The sequence below is a fragment of the Labeo rohita genome, chromosome 2 (genome assembly GCF_022985175.1).
Source record: "Labeo rohita strain BAU-BD-2019 chromosome 2, IGBB_LRoh.1.0, whole genome shotgun sequence".
Lineage (NCBI taxonomy): Eukaryota > Metazoa > Chordata > Actinopteri > Cypriniformes > Cyprinidae > Labeo > Labeo rohita.
In genome coordinates, this window is record NC_066870.1 from 11,984,500 (window position 1) to 12,003,798 (window position 19,299).

At 35.6% G+C, this 19,299-nt stretch overlaps 1 protein-coding gene across 1 annotated transcript; it reads right to left on the reverse strand.

The window, feature by feature from the left end:
• Nucleotides 1-1,212: 1,212 nt before the first annotated feature.
• Nucleotides 1,213-18,438, reverse strand: kdm4ab (lysine (K)-specific demethylase 4A, genome duplicate b). The gene is made up of 22 exons (XM_051134091.1): nt 18,325-18,438; nt 16,979-17,131; nt 16,703-16,878; nt 16,511-16,625; nt 16,206-16,399; nt 15,985-16,034; nt 15,787-15,890; nt 15,284-15,421; nt 14,475-14,695; nt 14,228-14,382; nt 13,589-14,007; nt 12,047-12,155; nt 11,795-11,967; nt 11,379-11,568; nt 9,035-9,111; nt 8,764-8,819; nt 8,486-8,594; nt 7,030-7,218; nt 5,392-5,562; nt 5,189-5,308; nt 2,580-2,672; nt 1,213-2,390 (listed from the first exon to the last, which is right to left on the reverse strand). The coding sequence occupies exons 2-22, from the start codon at nt 17,105-17,107 to the stop codon at nt 2,250-2,252; spliced, it is 3,129 nt and encodes a 1,042-aa protein (XP_050990048.1). The 5' UTR covers nt 17,108-17,131; nt 18,325-18,438; the 3' UTR covers nt 1,213-2,249.
• Nucleotides 18,439-19,299: the final 861 nt, after the last annotated feature.

Sequence of the window (19,299 nt, forward strand, 5' to 3'; positions counted from 1 at the left end):
TTTTTTTTTTGTGAAACCTTACTACGTTTATGGAATAATCATTTTCTAAAAGCAATAAGCCCTGTGAAGCCATGGTTTATAACAGCTAAGCACGACGCAAAGCAGAGTTGATCTCTTAATGCAAAGTGTGAAAACTGTAAACCAAGTCTTCTTGGGGCTTATTGCCATTTTCTAAAAGCAATAAGCCCTGTGAAGCCCAAAAAGCTGCAGTTTACAGTGAACTGACAACAGCTAAGGGGCGTTGTTAGGCATGGCGCAAAGCAAATTCAGTGTAATGATATTTATACAAACATTATTCTCCCGCCAAACAATGTAGTTCCTCAGAAACCGTTTCTAAGGAACTATATTGTTTGGCGGAAGAATGATGTTTGTATAAATATCATTACACTTATTTGCTCTCTTTTATTTTGTGAAACCTTACTACGTATATGGAATAACCATTTTAAAAAGCAATAAGCCCCATGAAGCAATAGTTCACAGTGAATTTATAACAACTAATGGGGTTTTAGGCACTCCGTTTCGCATTGTGCCTAACAATGCCCCTTAGCCGTTATTAATTCACTGTAAATCACAGCTTCATGGGGCTTATTGCTTTAATAAGGACTGGAATAGTTTTTGCAAGTTGGATTCTTATAAATGTGATGATTCTCCTGCATTTATTTGGATGTCACAAGTTGGATTTTTTTGACAATGGTTCCCTCGACAATAAAGTAAGATTTCACCTGATATAAAATGATAAAGTTTACTCTATAGCACCAATAAGCTTTCAACTCTTTCAGTCTATATTTAGACAATAAAACAAATAAAGTTTTTTTTTTTGTTTTTTTAAATGCTGATGTTTTATGTTGTATAATACAACATGAAACCAAACAACTTTAACCAAAACCATCCAAAAACCCCACTAACTTCAGGATGATGGAAAAGTGAGCGCTAGCATGTTTCTGGGTTTTGGCCTACAAAATCATCCTTGCAGCACTACATTCATTTTGACTTTGGATGTGTATGCGCGTTGGGATACGAAAACAAGTCTAAAATGAAACAAACAACAAATGTTCAAGGGGGGTAGAAGACATTGCTTTTAATTTAAAAATAAAGTTTTTAGCCTTAAATTAACAATGTATCTATATTCCAAGTCAAAGGAGTGTAATGCCTACTGCACAAAACAACTGAAGACAAAGATCTGTAATGCTATACAGCTAAAGGAATCTCCACAAAACTTTTTTTTTTTTTTTTTTTTTTTTTTTTTTTAAATAATGTATGTGATTCAAACGAGGCATCTCTTTGGCACGCTTTAAATGGAGCGCATAAAGATGTTGCCTTCCCTGCCTTAAGTACTATGAAACACAACTGAAGAGGAAAAAAAATGTGGATAAGTGCACCAGTTTGACCATGTCTGGTCACAAGTCACTCTTACCTGTATTGGCATAGTAATGCAACTAAGAGTAGAAAAAGTAGAGAAAATCTGGCTTTAACACATATAAATACATTATTTTACAAACAAAGTTAATCCAGAACTAATATGCAATAAGGAAACTGGCATTCCTTTCACTTCAACAAAAATATAAATTAAATAAAACAAAATCCAAAGCTGCTGTATCCACCTAAATGTAAGAGTATAAAGCTAGTTTTCTATAATGTCCCATGTTTACAGTAGATCACACATGAGAGCTGCTCGTACTAATAAAGACAAGATTCATCCATGAGTTTCAGATATTGCCAAGCACTTTAAGACCTATGAAAAAGGTCAGCGGGATGGTGCCTTCACGCTGACTAAAGATTTGTCTGACGGTCTAAAGGTCTGTTCATGTGCGGTCAGTCGGTGAGTCTGCGGGGAGGTGATTAAAAAACAGTTGAAACATTACCGCCACCTGACTGAAGATAGTAGGAGTTCGAGAGCCATCCAATGCCCCCGCTGAGCCTGAGCCAGTTGTGTGCTGTCTGAACAAACAAACACTATTACACAAGACATTCCTAGCACTTAATCTCTGGGACTCTCATCTGTGCTGGCCGAAGACTGTTCACAGTAAGATCACTTCAACGAGAATTCATACTCAGCCTGAAGGTCTAAAACTTGATCTTGGTGCTTTTAAAAACAAAAGGCTCAGTGGTGGACACGTATTTGCTGTTGTCTGATCACGTGATGACATGTTTGTCCACTTTAAACATAGAGACGTCCAGTCCAGCCTGTTTTTCTGTTTACGCTGTTGTCGGAGCTGGCGAATTGATCTGTTTGTTGAAGACATTATCTGTTACTCCATGATGGCTCTGTATATGACCGGTTCGATGTAGTCCTCTCTATAGCGGGAGTTAATCACCCGTTGTCTTTTCGAGTCTTGCTTCACCTCCTTCTCCACAAACACTCCTTTGAAGCGCATATCCGACGCCACAGACTAGGGAAAGAAATGAAATGTATTTAATGTCTGCTACGCCATTCATTATTCAGTAGCACTGTGTCATGACAAGTTCAGGTTACTGTGGTGGTATAAGACAGATCAGGGAAAGTAGTTTCGTAATGAGTTTCTTGATGGTGTACCGTACATTATCATTTAATGAAGCAGCGTTGGCAGAAAATCACTCACCAAGCGGGCTTTAACACGTTTGGGCAGCTCCTCCTCTAAACTGTACACATCTTCCCTCTTCACAGTGAGCTGAGAGTCATCTTCAAATTCCACCTGGAAAGTAATTCAAAGAGCCATTTTAATTTTGTCATGATAAAATGGAATTAGGAGTATTTACATTTCTACTCAGACGAGCTGCGAACGAAGCCATTATGAAATGGCATATAAACTGCTTTGCAACGGCAAATGGTGTACATTTATGCTGCTTTCAGGTAATGTCACAACATTCTTGTTTTGAGTGTGACTGCACAACTAATTTGTATGCATTTTGTGCACTGTCGATGAAGGACAGCTACAATGTTTGCCAGAAAATCTCATTTAGCTGGCTAATAGGCAACAGGGTCATTCTCTGTGTGGCACAAAGTTAAGATATAAACAATTACAAACCTAATGCACATCCTCTGATCTTAATTTTACCTGTTTTATTATGAAAACCCCTGTCTTAAGTCAATAAGTGGGGGAAGAAAAAAAAAACAAAAAAAAACAAACTAGACCTGCTCCGCATCAGCCTCAGGCTTATGAACCATAGTATTTGGAGGAAGAATGGTTAATTCCAAGTACACAATGCCATTCACAAGTTTGGAGTCCGCAGTTTTTTTTAATGTTTAGAAATAATACTTCATTTATTTATTTTTTATTTAAATTTAAATATATTTTAATAAGTACTATTCCTGTGATGGAAAGCTGAATGTTCAGCAGCTGTTACTTTGGTCTTCAATGTCACATGGTTCAGAAATCATTGTAATGATGATGATTTACTGCTCAAGAAAAATTACAAATTATTCCCAGTGTTGGAAGCTGTGACACTTTTTCAAGGATCCTTTGACTGAAAAAAAATATGCATGAATTTGAAATTATTAAAATAAACATTATAAAAATCTTTACTGACACTTTTGGTCAATGTAATGTCTCCTTTTTCAACAACAAGTTTAGTGTCATTAGTCAAAGCTTTCGAGAGATACAACCTCAGAAATAGTTTGGCATGATTCCAGCAAATTCGTTGATGTGTTAAACGATAACCGTTTTGTATATCAACATGAAATCCATAACTTTTTGTCAGCATGGTCTGAAGATTATCAGAGCCAAATTTGGTGAAAATCAGACCAGTAGTCTAGGAGGAGTTAGAAAAGGTATGTTTTCAACATAAATCAAAATGGCGGACAGGAAGTTCAGTTGACTATGGTAAAATTGGTATCTATGTGCTCGGCATGACCCAAAGAATATATTGAGACCAGTTTCATTACAATAGGCTAATACATTTATATATTATTAGCATTTTTGCAAGTTTCTTTATAACCACAAGGGTTGTACTGCCACAAAACTTTCTGAGTACCATCAAGGCATGATGCCGAAGACACATAGCGAGTTTCATAACGATACAGCAATGTGTTCGTAAACTATCGCATTTTATGACAGAATTCAAAATGGCTGACACCCAAAATGGCTGACATATAAAAATTGTTTATGGTTTGACTCAGCATGCTCCACCAAATCTAAAGAGATCAGTTTTATGGCCAAAAGCATTCAGAAGTTATTAGCAAAAATAGCCATTTTTCATATCTCCTGACCACTAGGTATCACTGCTCCGAAACTATGCAGGCAGCCTCAGGTCATACTTGTTTTAACACACACCAAGTTTGGTCTCAATATGCCAAACCGTTGCAGAGATATAGCCTTACATCCATTTTTGCGTGGAATTCGTTCACATTTGAGAACGGTTTGACTAATCAACTTGATTTCCGTATGTTTTCAGCAGCATGGTCTGAAGATGATGAGTCAGTTTTGGTGAAAATCAGACAAACTAGTAGGTTTTTCGAACTATTAAATATAGCGAAAAAAACTAAACCTTACGATTTTTACATTTTGGTGTTCATTCGACTCTGCATGAGCCAAGGATTCAGAGGAAACAATAATTTTTCCTTCTAGATCTTACGGTTCAAAAGTTATTAGCATAAACATGAGTGAAACTTTGGACAAGTGGTGGCGCTAGAGAGTTTGAGACTTCAAACTTGCTATGGTTAATGTTGAGTCTGTCCTCTATGGGTTCTACGGGCTGCCACAGATTGAAGAGTGGAAGAAACCGAAGAAACGGAGGAAGAAGAAAAAAATCTAACAGATACAAGTGGTGCCTTTGCACTTTTGGTGCTTGGCCCCTAATAATTATTTGACCACTGGTGTCTGTCACGTTGCTATTTTATAAAAGTAATAAACCAGCAGAGTCTGTGGGTTACAGTGATTTAACCATGGGTAAGGAGTGTACCCATGGTAAATGGGCCCTACTGCTGAAATTTAAGTCTATTGTGTGGCCTCTCACAGCTTATTGCTTCAACAAAAGCAGCAACAACAATGAAGGCCAATGTCATGTTAAAAAAAAAAAAAAGTAATGACTGCACTTCATTACTGCACTTTATTATTATGTGAATATTTATGGTATTGTACACTACCTATTTTATCTTAAATTATGATTCTCAGAATACGCTGCAATCATACTGTGACGCATCTACTTTGCAGTGCCTGAAGTTGAACTCTAACCCAAATCGTGTACACAAGTGTGTTTGTTGTTCTCTGACCTGGTACATTGGGATGATATGGTCAGACACAAATTTGGCTCCATAGATCAGGCCATCTGTCCAGCGCACTTGAACTACGTCTCCCTCCGATGGTGGACCGAGCAGACTACAGTCTCTATTCTGAAAAACAAACACCAGCAGGGCTTCAGTACACTGTTTTTAATCATCAAACATTGTTTTGAGCTGTGTAACTCCTCACATACCACTATATCCTCAGGGAACAGGTTATCACTGAATGAGCCATCATCAAATATAACCTCATAAAAGGTAGCCTTTGTCAGCTCAACAACCTCACAGTGGTAGTATCGGCCATTTCTGTGCTTGCAGATTACTTTCTGTCCCTTCTCCAACTCCCGCATAGATGCCCTGTTGCGCTGCAGAAGATAACATCAGAGATCAGACGTCTCAGACAACACATCTTTTGCAGTGTTAACAATAATGCTCTAACATAACTACAAGCCTTTTGATTGCTGTAATCTAGTATGACATTACATACTGTAGTGACCAATCTGCACAACAAAATAATAATAACAGGTGTTGGTGGAAACAGATAGTAAATACCAGTGGCTCAAAGAACAGAATAACAACCCGATAAACCACACAGACAAAGTTACAGTAAAATTATTATTTTTTCCTTCTAATACTTGTCAAGTTTTTTAAGAGATGCACCCTTTGTATTTTTGTTTCATGTGGTTTTGAGAAAACCTTTCAATAAAACTCTACATTTAATGACTAAAAAAAAAAAAAAAAAAAAAAAAAAAAGTGGTGTAACCACCAAGTAATAACATGTTCCTTACACCCTGAAAGCAAGTCATTGTACACAAAAAAACAAACATTTTGAAATATGTTTTTCACAATTAATTCATTAATAATCATTATATTTTTGAGGAGTAACAGACCTGAACTAACCTCGTCTTTTCATAAAAAGGTCAAATTATCTTTTATTTTATGAGACCTAATAACCTTGACACACAAGCTGTTTCCCAGTTTAGAGGCTGCATTCTTAGATGGGTGCATTTGAAGACCAAATGCATCACAGCGAGGCTGTCCCATTTCGAAGCCTCCTTCAAATGCGGCTTTCATTTCCCTGGCCATGAAGGGTACGACAAATGGACCCTTCACGACCCAAACTATTATATAAATCACTGAGACTGAGCTGTTTACATTTTGACTTCTATATTGTGATTCAATTTATAGCTTATACTTTTTATTATGCACATAAATGAACCAAGCTGTTTTGTTTTCAGACAGTTTCTAAGTCCAGCATTAATGTTACTGCTGCTCACCAAAACCAGTTGTCATAGTTGCTAAGCAAAGATCAATCCTCTGTCGGCTAGATCATGTCTTTTAACAAAGCTTAGTTCAAACTTCGTGGCCTTTGAAGGCCATGTTCTTTGAAGGATGCAGTCCCAGAAGTGGGACACAGCTACTGCCTGAACGTCTGCAGGAAATGATAGCACTTCCTTGTTTATTTTTAACTGACAGGCCAAATTTGCACCAAAGTACTACAAAGTGTGATTGGAAATTGGATCTTTGATGCCAACAAGACAACAGGAAGCATATTCTTTTCTGATTTAAAGTTGATCTGCACAAACTATGTGCAATTACACAGTTAACTGTATTTTATTATTTGCCTTTAGCACTGTTTTCCCCTATGTTAGAACCACCAGTGCAGAGCAGAGGCTGTATACCAGGAAACAAATGAGAACGTGTCCTTTTATCATGCCCTTATTGTGTTATTCAATGAAGATAAAGGCAAAAACAGATCTGGCTTCTACGTGCATTTTCCATTGTTAAGATTTCATATCTAGACTTCCCTATCATTCTGCATATGTCTATACCTCTATATGGGTGCCGCCCTTGTGTCTCCAGCAGGTAAAGTAGACAACGAACGGCCAGTCATCTGGGTGCAATTGAACTCCAGCTGCCTGTGCACAGGTCGGGTGAAAGGAAGTGGAACAGCGGCCATGTGAGCACTGCACGCAGCAACCCGTGGTCTTCTTCACCCACTTACGACAAAACTGGCATTTCTAAAAAGAAACCTTTGTTAGTTATGAACATTATACATTATAAACACATTTGGATTCAGGCAAAGTGAACAACCAAAAAATTATAATGAATTTAGAAAGTAATCCATTTCGTAATGATTCATTTTTATTACACTGCTTAACAGAAGTGCTATACAAACAGTGCTGGTGACTAACTAACTAGAAATACCGATGCTGCTAACCTACTTTTTTTTTTTTTCTTCCGGAAGAAGTACATTATGCTTACCAAGCATAACTTACTCATTTGCTAAAAAATACATAAAAAATAATTTAAAAAAAAAAAATTGTAAAATATTGTGACATTTTTACAATTTTAACAGTTTTATTTATTTATATTTATTTTTAAATTATTCCTGTGATAGTAAAGTGGAATTTTCAGACGACAATATTCCAGGTTTCAATGTCACATGATTCTTCAGAATTCATTCTAATAGGCTCATTTGCTGTTTAAGAAAAATTTCTTATTTTTATCAATAATTAAAACAGTTGCACTGCTTAGTATTTTCCTGGAAACCATAATATTTTTTTAGGATTCTTTGATGAATAGAAAGTTCAAAAGAATGGCATTTATTCTAAATACATATTTAAAAAACAAAAAAAACAACAGAAATAGATATAAAAAAAAAAAAAAATAAATAAACATTCGCTCAGGCAATAAACAAAAACTCCGAAAATATATATTTTTTTTTATGCATTGTTATGAAAGTTAATTCATTTTAGTGAAGTCTCTGTGTGTCCCTTTATGTCAGTACTTTATTAGGGAAAAATATTTGGGTACATATTACCATTACTATGTTTTAATAAAATTATATTAATGAGGGAGTGTGTACATTTATTAATTTATTAGTGTCAAACTGTGAGTTCACAATTGATGCGGATTGCCTTATTAATAGCCGCGCTGTTTTTATACTGACCAAGATAATATGAACTTAAATTTATATAAATTTACGGCAACTCATTACAATAATTCTCATTTATTAACATTAGTTAACACATTAACTAATATGAACTAACAATAATCAAAATATTTTTACAGCATTTATTAATATCTTTTAATGTCAGTTAACATATGTTAATTTTAGTTCACACTATGTTAACTTGAAATTTTAATAATGTATGTATTAGTAAATTTTGTACATAATATTAACCTTTTTTTGTAAAGTGTTACCAAATTTACTTTCCCTCTGTATGTAAATCAACACTGCCTTTACATTGGTATTTCACTCTTCTGTGCAAAACATTAACCTACCAGTTTAAATCTCTGGAACGGGATACTACTGAGATCGACAGGTCTGCGCTCTGCAATGTTCACAAATCGAGCCTCCAGCACTGCTACGGCACATAATACATGAACCCACCTGCAACAAAACCACATTTTCAACATTAGCAGGTTTCATCAGAGAAATGCTGTCAGCAGCTGAAAGAGGCAGCTCACAAAACTGTCATTCAGCTGAGAGGAATGTGTATAATTGAAAAAGACTGGTGTTCACTGTAAGGGGCTCCACCAAGAGGCTCCTGGCTACCTACTTGTCATTGTTGGCTTTCTGCAGAGCTCCTCCTCTTAGAGAGCATAAACAGCAGTCCTGAGGGAAAGACACAAACACTTAGTCACACCACTGGGAATAACAAACAGATGAGTGAAAGTAGGTGCAACTGGAAAAACCTCGTCATGCATGACAGCCTGACATAGTAGTGCCCCCTAGCAGCTAGAAAACTGCATAGCAGAGCAAATTCAAATGCATAGCAAAAAAATAAGAAATGAATAAAATTGTACATCTACTCAAATGATCTAACTGACCTGAGTAATGGCGTTAGCTTCACAGCGGGTACATTTCCACTCGTCCAGATTAGCATCCTGAGACACACCGTAACAACCTGCAGACAAAACGGTCACAAATCATCAGATTACCTTATTACATTTTCAAAAACACATGGATAGCAGACAAATTATATGAATATGAACATTTCTTCTAAAAAACAAAAAACAGGTTATCATGGGTCATTCTATGGAAATATCCATTTTCTGTCCCTAGCCTTTACAGAAATATTACACTTGAGAAACACTTTAGGATTACAATTTCTTTATATTTTAAAATGACAATTACATCATCTTGAGCTATTAATGTGGCAATATTTGTTTTTAAATTAATTATATAGCACCATAGAACCGCTCGTCTCCACAGCCATGTACAGAGGGAAAGTGCTTAGTTTTGAGGTTAAAAACGGGTTTCTCTACCATTTAAATTACAATAATGTATTCATAACTATCAAATATATTATGTGAATGGCATAAAAAAAACTAAATGCTCAATAAATATGATAAAATATATAATAAAAATATATAGTAGTGGTCCCCTGGAATCATTTATTTTCAAACAAAAATCACACTGATGACATCACTTGACTTCCTCCTCCATATTTCCTAAAGATCTATGAAACAAGGCCCATCTTAAGTCCACTGTCTCTTTTCAGTTATCAGAAAGTTTCTCATTTATCTCATGATTTTATGCGAAGCTTTTAGTTGAAGTCACTGGTGTGACCTACTTTATTGTTAGGAAATTGTAAAAAACTAGAATACAAATGGATAAAATCAGGTCTTCAACCCTGTTCCTGGGGACCCACTATCCTGACGAGTTTAGCTACAACCCAAATCAAACGCACCTGAAGCGGCCAATCAAGCTCCTCAAGCTGGCATGAAAATTGCAGGCAGGTGTTGGCAGGGTTGAAGACCTCTCGATTAAACTACTTAATTTAGTGACTATACCATGACTGACAACATGTGATTTGATACCTTGAAGCAGCCATTTTGTAAAATGAAAATTGTCACTGGTGTTACCCACAAGGAAGATCAGTATATCAGGTCTTATGTATGTCACATTGTGTCACTGGTGTTTTTTTCTGTCACATTAAATAAATAAAGTACAATCTCCTTATTTCTTGCATTTTCATTATTTTTTTCTGTTACTGATGATATGTGCTGGAAAAAAAAACAAACAAAAACAAAAAAAAAAGAAATATATCATAAAAACCTTTAATATTGCCAAAGAAAAATAAATAAAATAAAAAGGTACATGTGGTCTTTAAATAACTGCACAATTTTTATTATAAAAATAATATATATATATATATATATATATATATATATATATATATATATATATATTTTTTTTTTCCACAGAAGAACACAAAAGTGGCTTTTTAACGAGGCTCAGAGGTGGCATGCGTGCAATTAAATTCATAAGTTCATGTTGAGGTTAATGTTTTAAGCATAAAATTTTGAATATAGAAATATTAAATGATTTAAATAACTGAAAAGAAGATACTTTAAAAATTAAACTAAAACTGCCAGTAGGTGTTTAAATAATCTAACTTTAAATAATCCTGTTATGCGACTTTCAAAAAAGCACAAATATTCCATGTAGTCCCTCATTTTATATGAGGTTATAAACACTATTGATCAAAAGATTTGGGTCATTTTAGCATTTTAATGTTTTTGAAAGTACTCTCTTATGCTCACTACGGCTGCATTTATTTGATCAAAAAATACGGTAAAACAGAAATGCTGAGAAATATTATTACAACTTAAAATAATTGGTTGTCTATTCATTCCTGTGATGGCAAACTGAATTTTTAGCACCTTATTATTTCAGTCTTTGTCACATGATCCTTCAGAAATCATTCTAACATTCTGATTATTATTACTTATTATTATTATTATTATTATTATTATTATTACTATTATTCTTCATGTTGACAACAGTCAAAACCATGATATTTTTTTCAGGATTTTTTGGATGAATTTCAAAAGGAATAGAAATCTTCTGTAATATTGTAAATATCTTTACTGTCATTTTTGATTAGTTTATGGCATCCTTGCTGAATAAAAGTATTAACCCCAAACTCTTAAATATTAGCTATAGCCAGTAGACAAACTACATGGAACATGATGAAACACCTGAGAATATGTATTAAGAAAGTAAAATCTGTAAAAATGTAGAAATACTCGAAATACTCGACATGTAGTCTCTAGTTTAATAAACTGCACGTACAATTATAAAAGAATTAGAAAAATGCTTTGTCTGCTGTGACATCATATCAAGTGCAGATATTTCAGTGATTACAGCTAGTGGCAAACTGCTTACTTGTATGTACGCGAACACTACACACAGAACAGCTGACGAGTCGGCAAGTTCCGTCTTCCTCCAGATTCGGGGTGGACAGGTGTCCTTCAGAGCTGCTGGTGAAGCACATCTCTGGAATCAGTGGCTTGGTCCTCTGTTTGTCTCCTCCTTCAGTTGCAGAACCACTCTCGCCCAGGTTTGTTACATCACCCTACACGGGAAAGTGCACAGTACAAATAATTTTTCAGTTATCAGCTTACAAATATAAAGATATAATTACTACTTTCTTTACACAACTAATCAGCCTTCAGTGTTATTTCTTAGCCACTGGCAGCATCAAACAGCCAATGACATCAAGGTGCCGTGTTTGCCACCTCAAACAAAAGTACTTTAAACAATACAGAGATTTTTGTGATGATAGTAACAGCATGTGTTACCTCTGTGTACGTGTGAAACAGGGTGCACACTGCACAGTATGGAGGTTGCTGGCCCATGCGGAAGTTAAAATCCTTCTCAACTCTAAAGTTGCGCGGCTTGCTTTGCCACATGGGAGCCAGTAGTTTGGCCCAGGGATCAGTCTCCTCTGGCTCAGCTGCTGGCTCTTGAATCTCTGTGGAGTGAGGGAGCTAATTAGAAAAAGAACAAACAGTGATGCGACAATAAATGAACAACGTTAAGTAGATCCTAACCGTCATCGCTGGAGCTCTCTCTGAGCAGGGGATGCAAACGAGGCAGTTTACTGAGTGGCTGCAATTTTCTCTTCATGCTATTATTTTCTTTCTCTCCCTCAATTTCAAGCTGAGGAAAAGCAAAAGAGGAGTTAAATTTCATTTGGATTGATGTTGTCAAAGTGCTTTTTGTTTAATAAACATTTAACGTACACTACCATTCAAAAGTTTGATGTTGCTATGCTTTTTTAAATGTTTTTGAAGTCTCTTGTACTCACCAAGGCTGAAAAATACAGTAAAGGAAAATAAGTGTTTTGGATATATTTAAAAATGTAAAGGCAAAGCTGATTTTTCAGCCACTATTATTCAAAATCTTCAATGTAATATGAAAACATTCTAATAATAATAATACATTTTATTTATAACATTTATTTACACAGAATATTCACACAGAATCTCAAAGTGCTACAAAGTTAAAACAGAAATAAATGTTAGAGTTCTAATAGAATTCTAATATGAATGACTTTCCAATATGAGTCACTTGATTCTTCAGAAACCATTCTAAATGTTAACAGTTATGTGTTTTTGTGGAAACCATAGTATTTTTTAGGAATCTTAATAAAAAAAAAAAATAGAAAGTTCAAAACAACAGCATTTATAATTTATTTGAACATTAACACTATAAATGTGTTTACTGTCACATTTTAGCACATGAATATGTCCTTGCTGAATAAAAGTACTCATTTTCAGTACTTAAAAAATAAATAAATAAAAAATAAAAAGAAAACCTCACAGACACCAAACTATTAAAGAAAAATGCACCTTATTAGTAATGCATGATATGCATCATATCAGTTATCAGAGATTTATCAGTGTTAGTCAATAACTATAAAATGTGCAGCTATAAAATAGTCCAGGGGTGGCGAACTCCGGTCCTGGAGAGCCGCAGCCCTGCAGAGTTCAGCTCCAACCCTAATTAAAACTCACCTGCCTGTTGCTTTCTAGTAACCATTCAAACCTTGATTAGCTTGTTCAGGTACGTTTGATTAGGGTTGAAGCAAAACTACGCAGGGCTGCGCCTCTCCCGGACCAACGTTCGCCACCCCTGAAATAGTCAATAGCTGCAAAATGTGCAGCTCATTTTGCAGCTATTTTCACATCCAAGTTACCTTTGATGTAATTTCTTTCAAAAGTAATTATTAAAATACTAATAATTTAACAATATTGTTAAATATTGCCTTTAGCAAACATCAAAATGAATATCCATTTTTCGTACTGTACATTATAATGTTTTAATGGCTAAATTTACTTAAATTATGACAGATTTTTGTGTTTAGAGTTTTGTTTTTAACTAATATTATACAAATATTACACAGTTTCAATGTCTTAACAGCAAATGCATAAAAATAATCACTGGCTTATTTAAATTCTTTAGAATCAAACTTTTTTTTTAACCGCATAATATTTAGTTACTTGCGTTTTTATATGCTAGAGTACTCAACTATAAAAATCACTTAAAATGCCCCTATCAAATATCAACACACTAAGTCAACATGTACCAACCTTTGTGTTTGGTTGTGGCGTATTTGGCCTCACATCTGGTTTGATGTCCGGCTCACTGAGGTCTTCTCTCGGTTTCTCTGTGCTAGGTTGTTGAGGTTTATGGAGCGCTGATCTGGCTGCATAGCTGTGGACCTGCAGGGCATCTGAAGGGCTCAGGGTCCGATGAAAGAGAAGGCTTGCCACACCTGGTTTGGTGGAAATCCGTGGCACGGCTGACAGGCAGTGAGGGACAGTAGGGACAGATGCTATAGAGAGATGACGCATTGGGAAGGACTGTGTACAGACTGATGACGGGTTTGCTGCACTTAAACCTGTGCCCCTAACATGTTCCCCAGATGCAGAGCTTCTGGAACCAGGAAGCATCTTTAAACTGGTTGAACCCATTAGAGGAAGAAGGTCATCTTCTTCATCTTTCAAATCTGAAATAGATTTGGTTTTCATAAAATTTCATATAAATTTATGTATGACATAAAAGACAATTTTTGAAGGTGTTCCAGCGACCACTAACACTTAAGGTTGCCTTCGTTTGTCAGTTCTGAAAATGAGCAACTTACAATGACTTTTTCCACTTAAAATTATTTCTTTAATCTGACAATTAAAGTTAAAGACTAGAAATTAGGCCATTACAACATGACGCACCTGGATACTCTCTGCATTGTTCTGTGTACATAGTCAAGCGGCTTTTCTTGCCATATTCAACCTCCTCATCATTTGTTTCGGTCTTTGGAAGAACTTCCTCTGGTAAATCCAGACATACTCTATGTCTTTTGGTTCCTATCCTTTGTTTGGCCAAGCTAATTTAATTGGAAAAAGCAACATTTAAAACTGATGTTTTCTTTTCACATATCAGTATGTGTAAATGACAAGATCATTGAGTGTTTATCACCTCTTTTTTGGTCCATCCCTACTTTGGTTCTCGTTACAGAGTTCGTGAGCACCACTCTTTCCAGCCTCTCCACCTAAAAACTCAGCTGCTTCGGGCGTGGGTTTGGAGTGGTCAATGGGAGCATTGTCCTTCCCCGCCAACCACAGCTCGTACCGTTCAGGCTGAAATTTCCTTACAAACACATCCATGGAAATCTTCACCATGTCTTTTCTACAAGAACACTAAGGCGAAAAAAAAAATATACCAAGACTGATGAATAGTGTTTTAGTACACGATAAATGCCACTGACAAAGACGATACAGATTACAACAGTTTATATATGGGCCATTCTACAGAATTGGTGCAAACTGCTGTCCCACAACCAGAAAGTACATTTAAAAACCATTTAAGTACTCAAATCTTAGATGTTTATTAAGATCCTTCTATTATCTACTGAAACCCACAATAATACTTAAAATATTAGTAAGTTTAATAATAATAATAATAATAATAATAATATTTTATGTATGTTATGTATGTTTTATATTATATATATATATATATATATATATACAGTTTTAAAAAAATGTTTCAAAATACTTCCATATTCATATCCTTCCTATTCAAAGAATCTTGAAAAAAAAATATCAACAAGAATATTAAGCAGTACAATTGTTTTGAACATCTATAATATAAGAAATGTTTCTTGAGCACCAAACCAGCATAGTAGAGATATAATTTTATATTATCATATTTTAATGTATTTTCCAATTTTATTTACTCCTGTGATATAACCAACCCTAAAGTTTTGAATGGTTATTTATTTTTACCAGTATGGCTTGCTTTCCATAGTCAATCCATCGCCTCGTGGCAAAGTTGGTAGATTCAGCACAGTTGAAACCATGGTTAAACCCTGCATGATAGCCATATGGAAATGTTATCATGAACTCTCCAGCCTCCTGAGTGATCTACAAAGCAAAAACAGACAAATTGAGTTACAAACAAATGTACACTGAGGAAACAGGAAGTCTAAGGTTTGCTTCATACTGGATGCATAAGCAGAGCGGATGCAGCGCAGGCCTGTTGTGCTTTAGTGTCTTTAGGTGTCCTCTTCTGACAACCGTATGTCACATGTTTTGATTTATGCTGGGCAGCATACTCTGCTGTGATGCGACAATGTTCCCCTCCCACTTTCCCACACATACTATGCATACAACATGTTGTGTTTTGATTACACTCTGCTTACACATCTAGTGTGAAACGGGCCTAAAACAGTCTACTAATGTTAAAAATCAAGCCATCAGTGGGGCAAAATGCCCTCACAACAACATACCTTTTCAAAAGGTATGCCATACTTCTTTAGAATTGAGGGTGAAATGAGAGTCATCTTGTGCCTAAGAAACGCTTCACAGTTTTGTGAACTTCCAGGGAAAAATCCTTAGGAAGAAAATAGGAAGCAATATATGTGAGCAGATATAAACTGAACAAAATATTTCCTTGTAAAGAACTGTGGACACAAAAGGCTGTTTACCTTTTGCTAACCGCTCTAGTCTTTTTCCATGTTCAGGAGGCACACAGTACCTGTGAGATCATTCCAGACAAATTTAGCACTTGGCATCAGGACAGACAATTACAACAAGTACCTTTATGGCCCTGGGCTCACGTTTCATCTACAAACTATGTATGTCTAGCAAAATAAAGTTAACTGGACTGCATTCCAGTGAAAGCTGCAGGTTTGACAAGCAAACCTACCAAGACTTTGGTTCCCCGAAGTGTAGGTAATTAATGCTATAGAGATCCATGTCCTCAGTGTGCCAAGCAAAAGTGGTTTTCCACATTCCAAAGTAGAGGTAGGGTGTGTTCACTCCCTCTATAGTGATTCCACTGTCATGCTCCACAGTGTCAAGAATAGTATTCAAGTGCCCTACATTCCATTCTTTGATGTCCTGTGTAAGACATGAAAAAGGAAACAATGACTCCATTCACATCAGAGAGTACTCAAACCAAAAGTGAAACTAAATAGAAATCATTCAGAGGGCTTACAAGTGTTTACTCACTGGGTCATAAAGGGTCCCATTCACATCAGCTCCATAGATAGGAGGGTTAAATGTGACATTTTTCCAGTATTTCCTTTCAAGCTCTTCAAAATCATCATACCGAGGACTGCAAAACCTTAAACAGGAAGGGCAGAAGATGAGGTTATAATCAATTTCCACTGGAAAATGAGTAACAAGGTCAACACGACTTACTTGTCACTGTTGGCTGTTTTACGGAACTCCTTCACAGTCATGGCTTTTTTCTGGATGTTGTATTGGGTGAACAACCCTGACTGCCCAGTCACAACTTGCTGAATCGGTGCAGGTATTAGTAAGTCATCGATGTCATCGTATGAACGTCGAGGCTTCCAGTTTTTGGGCGGGACGATCTGTAGTTGAGCAAAATAAATATCATTTTATGCATGGATGTATTTTTGACAGAAGTAGCTTAGCCTAAAGGGTAAAGTGTAGTGTTTGTTTTCCTCTAACCTTGGCCAGGCCTGCTTTATGTGCACCTTGGGACTCCATGTATGCAACGTAGCGGTTGAAGTTCTTGAACTCTTCAACTGTGGGGTAAAAGGTCATTATACCCCTAGAAACCGGCATATCGGATGCCATTTTGCCCAACGGAGTCCTCAGCACCTGTATGACAAATTGACTGGAATGTAATATCTCAATGTGCAATTAACATAAAACCGACCTATATTAGCAAATAATGAAAAATGAAAAATGCAAATTTCAAGACTATAAGAAAGCATGTTTTAAAAATGATGCTTATAGTCAAGTTTCAAAGTAATATATAACAGGGGTTTTCAATCTTTTAGATGCCAGGGGGGACATCCTAGTGCAAAGAACACCCATCCTAAAAATTAAAATGCATGTATATAGTTTCTTGTATAAAGACCAAATTTATACTGTAACATGTAAATATTATAAATATACAAATAACCCTAAAATATTTAGTATCTAGCGTGATTTTTTTCTACTCATTATAGTATTGTACTGCTTCTATTTTTATTTACACATTTTTTTAAATTTATAATCTACCTTTTTTTTTTCTCTCTTAACTTTTCCAAAGACACACCTTAGGGGGCCCCCAGGACCTCAGTTTGAAAACCTGTGCTTTATAATATGCGTGATGAGTTAAGACCAATATTATATAAATACACAGATGACAAGTCACTGTGGGGTCTTTTAAACCACAGACATCACATTATTTACATGCTGGGTTGTTAGGTTTCATTAACTTTCCCTGATTTTGTTAAACCACAGATGTTTCAACCCAATTTCACAGAACTGTGTCAAAAAAACATCAAAACACATATGACAAACTACATAAGAATAGCATTCCTGTGAACAGGCTGGCAAATAAGCCTTACAAGACTATGACAGTGAAACAAAACCTCATATACTTTCAGTGCAGGCCGTTTAGTGTGTACACAATACACGCCACGCCCATTCGCACGCACCGCCTCGTATTCAGAAGCTTTGATGCTGATTGGCCAACACCTGCGTCTCTTTAAAAGTCGTCTGGCTAGGCTAACGAGTTAGGCCAAACGTAAACATTATCATGTACAAAAACATTAGATAAGTTAACATAACCAAACAATACAAAGCACACGATAGAGTATGTAAAATGCGCTTTGTACAAATAATAAATATAACATAAAACATGCGGAACTGAGGAAACTAGCTGGTGGTTGCAGTAGTGAAAGTGCAACGGTTAGCTCTTCGAAGCTAGCAACTTTACCTCTATTACCAATGATTTTAAACCGTAAATGATAGAAATCGCGTAAATGTAGAAAATAACAAGGATGTAAAATATAAATACTTACAGACTCTGTCGAACAAAACCCTAAAAACTGCCCTCAACCTTAATAGTGATGTTTAGCTAACAACAGATGCTTCCCCTGACAAACCTCCATCGGCACTCGCGCACCACGCATGCGCGCACAGGATTTGTTTACTATTATTGGTCCTCCCACGACAGACTCACCATAACCAATCAGATCGCTGTCACGTTTACAGTAGTCTGCCTGCGCTCTGCCATACACAGTCTATTATCTTGTGTTGTTCAGTTAATAGCAGGAATATGGTCTTCGTAAACTTTTTAATTTTTTTCTTGGGTTTAGTTTAAATGTTTGCCTTGAAATAAAGCGACTTAAATTTAAAAACACTATAGAGAATATTCATTTTGTGGCTGCAGAGAGACATAACATGGAGAATTAAGTGAGCAAATTTGTATGTAATTTACATATGTATGCGTGTGTGGCTGCATGTATGTAATTACCTATGTACGTTTTCTTTTAACCATAACAATAAATAAAACGACCAAAAAAAGTTAATAAAAAAGTATTATTAAGTTTTGAAAATAACAATAACATCAAATAAATCACTGCTGATTTTATTCAGACACAGAACGTAAATATTATATTGAATTGTGTATTGAACATTATTAAAGGATAGTTCGCCATAGTTACATCATTACTCAAAACTCAGGCTGTTCCAGGACTGTATAAAACAGACAATTACTATTATAATTATAATAGTAATTAATGAATTAATCATTATTAGTATTTTTTTTCCCATACTGTGGAAGTCATTAGGACACAGGTCTACAGTAAGAGAGCACGATGTGTGGATCACTGCAGCCATCTACTGGTCATTTCAGTAAATTAGGTTGAAATACCCTAAAATAATCCATCAGATGTGGTTTCATAATTTATTATACTTTAGTTTATGTATGTTTGTTGTTTTATCACTCTTCTACTTTATTTAATGTTATTATAACTTATACTATTATCATTCTG